General features: G+C 34.0%; 1 protein-coding gene across 1 annotated transcript; it reads left to right on the top strand.

Moving 5' to 3' along the window:
• The first annotated feature begins 7,386 nt into the window (after positions 1-7,386).
• On the top strand, positions 7,387-9,727 carry LOC113345845 (ent-kaurene oxidase, chloroplastic-like). Its single transcript, XM_026589508.1, has 7 exons — positions 7,387-7,660; positions 7,750-7,910; positions 7,995-8,294; positions 8,401-8,661; positions 8,749-8,910; positions 9,045-9,239; positions 9,339-9,727. Exons 1-7 carry the CDS (start codon positions 7,480-7,482, stop codon positions 9,654-9,656), a joined length of 1,578 nt encoding a protein of 525 aa, XP_026445293.1. The 5' UTR covers positions 7,387-7,479; the 3' UTR covers positions 9,657-9,727.
• Positions 9,728-10,169: the final 442 nt, after the last annotated feature.

Here is a 10,169-nt window from a genome sequence, read left to right as displayed (position 1 = left end):
ACCATTACTCCATTGATCACAAACCAATACTCTTCAAGCTTCTCTATCATTTCATATGCCATTTCCTTAATTACACCAACTTTAGATTTTTTCCACTCATTTAATGATAATTTAATATCACAAAGACTTGGAAAGAAAAGGTTGGTGGTAGGATATTTTACTCCGGAAAACTTCTCTGTTAAGGTATAAAATATCTTAAGTTTGTCGCACATTTTCTTTGCCAACAACCAATCTTCATCATCTGTAAAACAATCATACTGCGGCTCACGTTGCTTTAGGCGAGCAAAAACCTTCTGATACTTAATAGCAGTATTAAGCATCAGGTATGTTGAGTTCCATCTTGTCTCACAATCAAGAATTAACTTATTTATACTCGAAATATTTAGTTGACGGGCGGCCTCTTCAAATTTCTCAAGTCGTTTTGGTGTTGCTTTCCAGTAAGCAACACTATTACGAATCAATTCAATTGTTCTTTTGATCCCCTCTAATCTTTTCTTGACTATAAGAGTTAATATGTGTGCACAACAACGCATATGGAAAATATCTCCACCCGACAGTAAGTTACTTGATAATTTTTCTAAGAGAAGTTGGATCATAAGATCATTAGTGGAACAATTATCTACAGTAAGAGTGGATACTTTACCATCGATATTCCAGTCTAGCAGACACTCCATCAATGCGGCTGACAGGACTTCAGCCGTGTGCGGACATGGCACATACATAAACCTAATACAAATTAAAATTCAGATGGTCGATTAGACCGTACTTCGTATAAACTAGTAATTAATCAGTAACAAAATTAATGGTAGTGATTTTTCATTTATGACGTGCATATCCAATGCCTGAAATCATTAAATGAGTATGCGTACCTGATAATTCGGCTTTGCAAGATCCACGATTCATCGATGAATTGAGCCGTAATAACCATGTATCCTTTTTTTTGCTTACTAGTCCACATATCAGTAGTCAATGCAATTTTACCTTGATGTTTTTGTAGCACCTCCATTGTTTTAGTTTTTTCTTCATCATAGATTTTAAGGATATTCCTTTTAATTGTGCTCCGAGATACCACCTTAAACAACGGTTGAAGCGCATTTGAATATCGTCTAAATCCGGCATGTTCAACGATGGAAAGCGGATACTCGTGTATGATTATCATATAAGCAAGTTCCTTCCTAGCGAACGATTGATCAAAACTGTACGTGTTAAGCTGGCTTCTTCCGTCACTTTTTTTACTCTAAGTGATTATTGATTGTCTTATGTCTTGATGTTTACGTCGAGGACATCTTTTCATGTGTGCATGTAGATGCTTAGTCACATTTGTGCTTTTTCCTCCTAATGGTTTATGACAATATTTGCAAACTGCTTTGTCTTCCCCTTTTATCTTTTTCTTTTTAAAGTGATTCCACACTATGGATCTTTTCTTCCCTGAAACTATAGCAATTTCACCTTCGGCATTATCACAATCACCTGTAATGTTTGCCTCGGCTGTTTCACGATGGTCATCATCCATTGGAGAACTTGGAATTGTCTCGACATGGTGTTCAGACTGTTCGAATTCACCTCGTGTTGATATAGTTGTCATTTTGGGATCACTGTGTAATATACACATAAAGTAATATAATATATATAATAAAGAAAACTTAAATAATATAATATAATCAATACAATAATTAAATAATATAATATAATATAATTTCTTAGTTTAAATATAATATAAATAATTAATGATATCTTATACTTTTACGTTTTCTTTTATAATATAATATCTTAGTTTACATATAATATAAATAATTAATGATATCTTTGCGTTTTCTTTTATAATATAATATAATATAGTTTCTTAATTTAAATACAATATAAATAATTAATGATATCTTTACGTTTTCTTTTATATTTTGTTTCCGTTAATATGAACCATAGGATTAAAATACCTAAAACTAAAAACATAAAACCCTAAAATGGGAACGTACGGATATGGGACGGGAACTTAAAATCTCATCCCCGCCCCATCCCCGCTTCACTAATTTCGGGTATTATCGATACCCAACCACAACCCTGTTTGTACGGGTAAAACCGATGGGTTTGGGTGGGGCAAATGACCATACCTAGCACGGGATAAAAATGTTGTGCATCATGTATTCATCAGCAATCTTAGAGTAGGATAAAACCAATTTTCTTCCTAGTTTCAATATGCATGAAATCCAATTCAACCGATTGTATAACATGATGAAACAATTTTCATCCTAGTTTATATATGGGTGACAACAGATTAAGTTAAATCTAAAACATAATGATACCAGTTTCATACTAGTTTAAACATGGATGAAAACAAATCTAAAACATGATGATATCAGTTTCATACTAGTTTCAATATGAAGACAAAATCATCCAAGATGATACCAGTTTCATACTCCCTCCGTCCCACTATTCATTGACCTATTACTTTTAGATTTTGTCCTATATTAATTGACTTATTTCACTAAATAAGAGGATATTTCTAAAATTATCATTTTAATTGATTATAAGAAATATAAGAAATATGCATAATTTGATAGGCATGTTTATATTCGTTACTTAGGTGTTTTAAAATGCTTTTCAACGGTATGAAGTTTGCGAATATCCGTGGTTTAGTTTGAGAGATAAATCATTTTTAAATTTCTCTGGTTATTATCCATAAGGGTATAATTATAAAAAATATTTAAAAATACTCTTTTCCTTTCCTTCATTAATAATTGTGCAAACTTTAACTAGGTCAATTAATAATGGGATGGAGAGAGTATTAGTTTAAACTTGGATGAAAACAATTTCAGCCAAATCTAAAACATGATGATACCAATTTCATTTAAAACTGAACGATACCAGTTTCATACTACTTTAAATTCAACATAATCTAAAACAGAGTTGTACCAATTCCATCCAGGTTTCCAAAAAAATAAAGACCAGAATTTCATAAATCTAATATAGGATGATACTAGTTCCATCCATGTTTACGCTAGGAAAAAGAAACGAACAAACGAAAATATAAGTCAACTCATAAATATCAGGTTTCAATTGGATGATACCAGTTTCATCTGCGTTTACCCAAGAACTAAAAACAGACTAAAATTTCACTCATACACAAAATGATTCATCTCATAAATTAAGGCAGTTAAGGTCAATTCATGTGAAATTTATGAATTAAATAAAATAAAATCAAGAAAAAAACTTAGAATTAAGAAACTTACGAGTGCCCATCTTGCAAAATTGATGCAAGACAAAACCCTAATTTCTTAGTTTCAATGAATTTAAGAAATCTCCAATTTAATTAGGGTATTTGAAGGGGAAAAAAACCGATAGGAGGTAGTAGTGGTGTCAAAGTTGATGATGCTATCAGTATTTGTGGTGGTGGTCGTAGATAATGTGGTAATAATTTTAGTTACTGTTTGATGAATGTCACAGTTGTGGTTACAATTGATGATGGTGGTGGTGACGATTGTAATTAACGGTGGGGAGAAAGAAAAAATTGAAATGGCGGAGAGAAAATTTGGACGATTATGGTAGTGGGGTCGGTGGGTCTTGAAGAGGGTAGAGAAAGCAAAAGATAATTTCTATGCTTCTTTGTGAATTGTAAAAAACAGGGAAAAGCTGGGGCTTAATTGTCGGTTTCAAATTAAACTATTTTCTTTCCATTTAACCCATATAAAGTTTTACTGGTCCATTATAACCGGAATTTAAAAGTTTCTGGGCATTTGACCCATTTTCTCTTGAATTAAATGGGTTTCTCCGATAAAATGTTCAAGATTAATCTGGCAATCTTGCTTCGCATACCCATTATCCCCCTTTCTATATTTTTCGCTTGGAAGCTCTCTAAGGAACTTTAATAGATGCAGAGACGAACGGTATCATTCTCCTCACATCACATATCAAAACTTTAACCTTTCTCCTCAAAGAAAAAATGGATTGATGTGGATTTGCCGTAGATTTGCTCTTATTGCTTAAGAATATCTATTTGCTCTTATTGCTTAAGACTATCTACTTTAGTAATGTACTTTTGTCTTGTTTTACTGATTTCATGTTCCATCCCGTGTAAAAATGAAAATGTTAACATCTCCCTCCAGGACATATGAACGTTTCAGGACAATAACTAGCAGTTACTTCCGTGGTGTACATGGCATTGTAGTAAGTTTTTTACACATTATCTTTTAGATGTTTAATCAAGACAACCAAGTTAATTAGTTACTGTTAATTTGGCAACGTAGCGTGTGATTTGACTGAGCTTCAATAATATCAAGTAATGGCTAAATGAAATCGATCGATAAGCAAGTGTCAATAAACTTTTGGTTAGTAACAAATGTGATCTCACGGAGAAGGCTCTGTGAAGCACCATAAGACCACTTAACTTTTGATTGATATGCAAGTGTCAATAAACTTTTTGTCTAAGCAGATTAAAAATAAAATCTACGCAGATTAAAAAAAAGAAGCGATAGTTGCAGAATCTGTACCATGTGCTACAGAACTGCATCCATAAGTTGACTTTGTTAAGCATTTAATGCACTTGTCATTTGGTAATCAATTCATCATGTTAATGGTTTGTTTACTTCCCAAATGATTGTGTATATAAGAGGTGTACGTCCTTAGTAAACTATGTGCTCATCCATTTAGGAAAGGAATCAGTAGCGAAGACATGGAAAACCAAAAACTCATGAGTTTATTTTTTCTAGGGATTATGATCCTCCTTTCTCTCTTTTTATCTTCAGGAAATGCTATGTTTTTTCCAAAATGTCCAATTGGCTCTGGCGCTACAGGCGACGACTGTGGAATTTTGATTGGAAGTTGCTGTGATGGATTCGAGTGCTCTGCTTATTGGTCCCTTTCTGGGGGAAAGTGTCAGCTAGCACCTTAATCTCCTTCTTCTATTTCTTGCTTTTGCTTCGCTACTAAGATCATTACATTGTTCAAGCAGTACTAAGATCATCGGCAACTAATAATTCTAGTATTTGATTGGTTACTTTTCGTGATCGATTTCTTAGTTTTTATTACTGCGTGTTTTAATTTCTTGATGTAATTGTTGTACTACGTGATAATTCGAAGTCCCATTTTCACTATGTAATTGGTGGATCTTATTCTGAAATCGGCTTTTTACGAAAATAAAGAATTGTGATAAAAATTCACTACAAGAAAATTTACCTATTACTACATTATATATTGTCACACTTTCAACACCGACGTTGCAAAAAAAAATTCTAGTCACAATACTTTTCAAGTACAACTAAAAGCTATAATTTTATGTTGCAAAATGAAATTTTTACCACACAACCGTAACAATAATATGAAAGCAGTGTGGCAAAAAAATATAATCTCTTGGTACAGTAACAGAGAATGGGTGCAACGATAGACTTCTTATTACATAGGTTATTGCAATAATAATAGAAATTTATCCCATAATCATTGGGTGCTACAATAGGTTAAGTTTGTTGTAGTGATTGCAAGTGATTTGATAGTAATTAAGAAAATTTTGTGTTGCCTCCGTTCTGCTTTAAAATTTTCTAGTGAGACAGGAGTTTCAAACTAATACTTTCTCTCTAGTTCTCTCTCTCCACAAGGAAAAAAAATAATAGAAACTTAGTTTCTTTTCCTGTTGCTTCCACTTTTGCTCGGATTTAATCCTCCGACTAGATTCGAGCATGGATTTCTCTCCGTGTTTTTGGGTTTTTTCTAAATGTGATTTTGGGACCCCGAAGTTTTTTGACTTGTTTCTCCAACTCTAATATTTGAAATTAGACACTCCATGGACCAACGAAAAGGCCACTTAAGAAAACCCCGACTTCCACAAAGGACTGAAGGCCACCCTTTGTTAGCTGTAAATACTACCCCATGGTGGTATTTGCACTTGTGTCTCGCATCGTTACCTTTTCCCTGCTTGGTGATATTTACAGCTTTGTAATTTGCCTTTCTTCTTGATATAAATTTATCGAGCAAAAAAATTTAAAAAAATGTAAGAAAATTTAGTGTGCCCTTAAGTCATATTTAAAACAAAAAAGTTAAGTTCGTCTATGCCCCCAATTTTCTTCATCTGAGAGTAATCGAAGCATATAAAACAGATTCATCAAGATGCAACGGTATAGTTAATTAAGAGGTAAGATTTGTTTTCGGGTCCCAAACATAAATGAACAAGAAAGAGATAGTACAGATTACATAATGCAAAACAACGTAGCTTAAGATACTGATCACGCATGGATATGAATCGACTGATCAAGTACTAGCTAGCCAGAATTGGTTGCAGTACTTGACCTGCATATAGCGGCAAGTACAAGCTGAACATCAATATAACATTTCAGTGATCTTAATTATTCAAGAACCAAAAACGCAACGAAATATATAAAGATATAGATACCCAAGAAATACAAAGAACATATTAAGCCCATATATAATCAACCACTTCAGAAAAAACCAGCTTTACTCACACGTACCAGACCACCAATTACTGCACGAGTACCCACAACAAAGGTTAGGGACATTACTCAATCCACAAGCGTCACCCTTATACACACATAACGTTGGTATGAACTCGGGTTGAGCATACACAAAAGAAAAACACGTCGAGAAAATCATAAGCAAAACTAAAGATAAACTCATGATTTTTTTGCTTTCCATTTCAAGCTATTGAAACTTTGAAAGAAATTTCGTCTTATACTTTTGGATGGATAAGGAAATAGCTCTCTAAGAATGTCCTTACTTATATAAGCATATATTTGGCGCTATCTCCATCATTTGGGAAGCAAACAAGTTCATATATGCATTGGTTACATAATTTAATTAACATTAACCAAAATAATGCATCGAAATTATTGCATTAATTCGTCATTCGTTATGCATTTAATAAGGGGCAAACACTATCCGCCTTCAATAAAAGCAATTAACAGTATCTCATCATCAGAGTATACATTCAGGGGTAAATTAAAAAAAGAACAAGTTGTGCCGATATACAACAATAACAACTTGGGAAGGGCCTTGGTAAGAAACTCCACTAGCATTCATAATTTTTTATAAAACAATTGAGCTTCGCAGAAGATATTATCATATGTCGAGTAATTATAAATTTTCTAATTGATTATGATTAGGCATAATTAACATAGTTGACTAATGCAATAATTTCACTAATTATTAAAGAGAATATTATATATTCATAATTTTAATAATTCATAATTATGATAGTTTAATCTAACTACTACTTGGTTTTGCAAATTACAAACTAATAATGCAAAAAAGGAATCAGATGCCTTTGTGTATTTGAAGGATATGCAAAGACTTCTCTTGGAAAGTCTTTAATTGAGTAACTAAGAGAAGTTTCTTCGTGAGGGAGACATCATCCAAGCTCACTTTTGATGGAAGTGCATTCGTTATCTGGGATAAACACAAAGCCCCCTTTCATGGTATTGGTATTGTTCATTCATCATAGAGAGTATTATTCATTCATCATAGCTAATAAATTTATCAATGGGGCTGTTCGTGGAATTCCTTAATAAACCTAATCATCCAATACATTTCCTCGTTATACCTTTAGTCATCACCTTGGTTATAGGTTTTGTTTGGTTGTTCACCATCCTAAAATGCTATTTCACTAATCGAACAGGAAGAAACAAGAACTTGCTATCTGGAATTTGTTCATCTCCTCCTGGTATGTTCTTCTTCTACGTACCAACATTTCATATTTATTTAAAAGAAAAATATGTCCCTGATTCAGTTTATTGTTTTGAATTTATGCAGTTGTTCCTGGATTGCCATTATTAGGAAATCTATTGCAGCTAAAAGATAAGGTTACCCACCATGTTTTTGCAAACTGGGCAGAAATCTACGGTCCTATTTACTCCATCAAAGCAGGAGCTTCTAATATTGTTGTCCTTAATAGCACTGATTTCGCCAAAGAGGTTAACAAAATGAACATGAGTATTAGAGTACTTTACGTATGCATTTAGTATATATTAATTGCATGCTCATTTTGATTATTACAGGCAATGGTGACTAAATTCTCATTTATTTCAAAGAGGAAGCAAACAAACGCAATGAACAAACTTACAAACAATATTATTATCACAAGCGACTCAAATGAATACCATAAGATGGCAAGACGACATGTAGTCACTCACATGTTGGGAGCCGGTGCTCAGAGACGACATCGTGCACACAGAGACATCATGATAGATAATGTAGCACATCAGTTACATGCCCATGCAAAGGAAAATCCTGTGGACCAACCTGTAAATTTCAGACGGATACTCCAAACAGAAATCTTTGGTCTAGCTTTGAAACAAGTAATCTACTTTTTCTTTCAATTCAGTGTATAAAAATTTAATAATTTTCTCTAGTCCTAATGTGGTCTATTTGTATAATATCTTGATGTAAACCGGTCGAATTTAGGCACTGGGAGTGGATTCGGTAGGATCTTCAAAATACGTCGAGGGGCTTGGTGAAACCTTGTCCAGAAATGAGATCTTTAAGGCTCTAGTGTTGGATCCACTGTCAGGAGGAGCTGAGGTGGATTGGAGAGACTTTTTTCCATATCTGAGATGGGTTCCTAATAAAAGCTTTGAAATGCACATTGGACGGATGGAGACACGCAGGATAGAAGTGATGAAAACACTCATTGAGGAGCAACAAAAAAGAATTTCTTCGGGAAAGGTATACGGCTGGTTCCATCAGTATCAAGTTTAAGTTTAGTTAATTATTCTACTTTGAACGAACTCGTTAATACTTCTTTCTAAACAGGAAATAAATTGTTACCTGGATCGCTTGATGTCCGAAGGAAAATCACTGGCAAAGACACACCTCGCTATGTTGATCTGGGAGACAATTCTTGTGGCTTCCGAAACAACGGTGGACACAGCAGAATTGGCCATGTATGAACTTGCAAAAAATCGAAAATATCAGGTAAGCTTTCCCAACTCACTCGTCATACAGTACTTTTCTAGATATGGGTTTAGCCATTTAGGTGTTCAAGAGTTGTATTAATGCTAGTTTCAACCTGACGGCCTTGATCGTTTTTTCCTGTCCTAATCCATCAGGATCACCTCTACGGAGAAATTCAGAAGGTATGCGGAAACAACAAATACACGGAGGAGCAGTTTTCAGGGGTGACATACTTAAGTGCCGTTTTTCATGAAACTTTGAGAAGGCATCCCCCTTTCCCCGTCAGTCCTCTGAGATACGTACATGAAGATACTCAGCTAGGAGGGTATGACATTCCTGCTGGAACTGAGGTGATAGAAAAACTGGAAACCCAAGAACAAATTTTTCTTCTTGCTGCTAAAATTGCTCAACTAATTTTAATTATCCGATATTTTCCTATATATACACAGATTGCCATCAATCTCTATGGTTGTAACATGGACAAGAGACAATGGGACTCACCGGAAAAATGGAAACCCGAGAGATTTCTAGACAGTAAGTATGATCCGAATGATCTTTACAAGACTATGTCATTTGGAGGAGGAAAGAGAGTCTGTCCAGGAGCTTTGCAGGGACTTTCGATTACTTGCACTGTTATTGCTAGATGCATTCAAGATTTTAAGTGGAGTTTGAAACCAGGAAGAGAGGAAGAAGATATAAATACAGCTACCCCCACTAGTCAAAAGCTCAATCCTTTGCTGGTAATTGTAACTCCAAGAGATTATTGATGGAGACTAAATTATGCTGTGTTTTATTAAAAAAAAGTATTGAATAAATAATTAAAGGATACTTGCGTGCATTACCGAATCGGTTTACTAACACAGTTAAGATTTCAAAAGAAATCGCGTAGAAACACACACATAAATCACAAGAAATTAAAAGCGAACATCGGACTTAATTTTTTTTATAAATGAACAAGAAAGAGATACAAACATTTCAATATAACAAGAATAAATTACTTGACCTGCAAATAGTTAGTAGTTGCTGATCATCAGTATAACATTTCAATGATCTTAATTATTCAAAAACAAAAACAAACAAACTAGATGTAGATTCATAAAAATACAAATAACATATTAAGCCTATATATGATCAATCAATCAACCAATTTAGAACATATTAGCTTTCTATGCACGTACCGCCAGACCACAAATCACTGCACGACGATCTACAACAAAAAAGAAGGGAGTTTACCCAGTCCACAGGCTTCACCTTTAAACAGACATAAACCTGTATCTGGG

Source organism: Papaver somniferum, unplaced genomic scaffold, assembly GCF_003573695.1.
Source record: "Papaver somniferum cultivar HN1 unplaced genomic scaffold, ASM357369v1 unplaced-scaffold_84, whole genome shotgun sequence".
Classification (NCBI taxonomy): Eukaryota; Viridiplantae; Streptophyta; class Magnoliopsida; order Ranunculales; family Papaveraceae; genus Papaver; species Papaver somniferum.
Note: the sequence above shows the minus strand (reverse complement) of the source record. Positions and strands in the feature narration are given on the sequence as shown.

Bases quoted from the DNA above. Each gene is read 5' to 3' on its own strand.
- LOC113345845 (XM_026589508.1), top strand. From the start codon at position 7,480: ATGGGGCTGTTCGTGGAATTCCTTAATAAACCTAATCATCCAATACAT. The intron at 8,911-9,044 runs GTAAGCTTTCCC...CTAATCCATCAG, and splicing joins CAAAAAATCGAAAATATCAG to GATCACCTCTACGGAGAAAT. The intron at 9,240-9,338 runs GTGATAGAAAAA...ATATATACACAG, and splicing joins ACATTCCTGCTGGAACTGAG to ATTGCCATCAATCTCTATGG.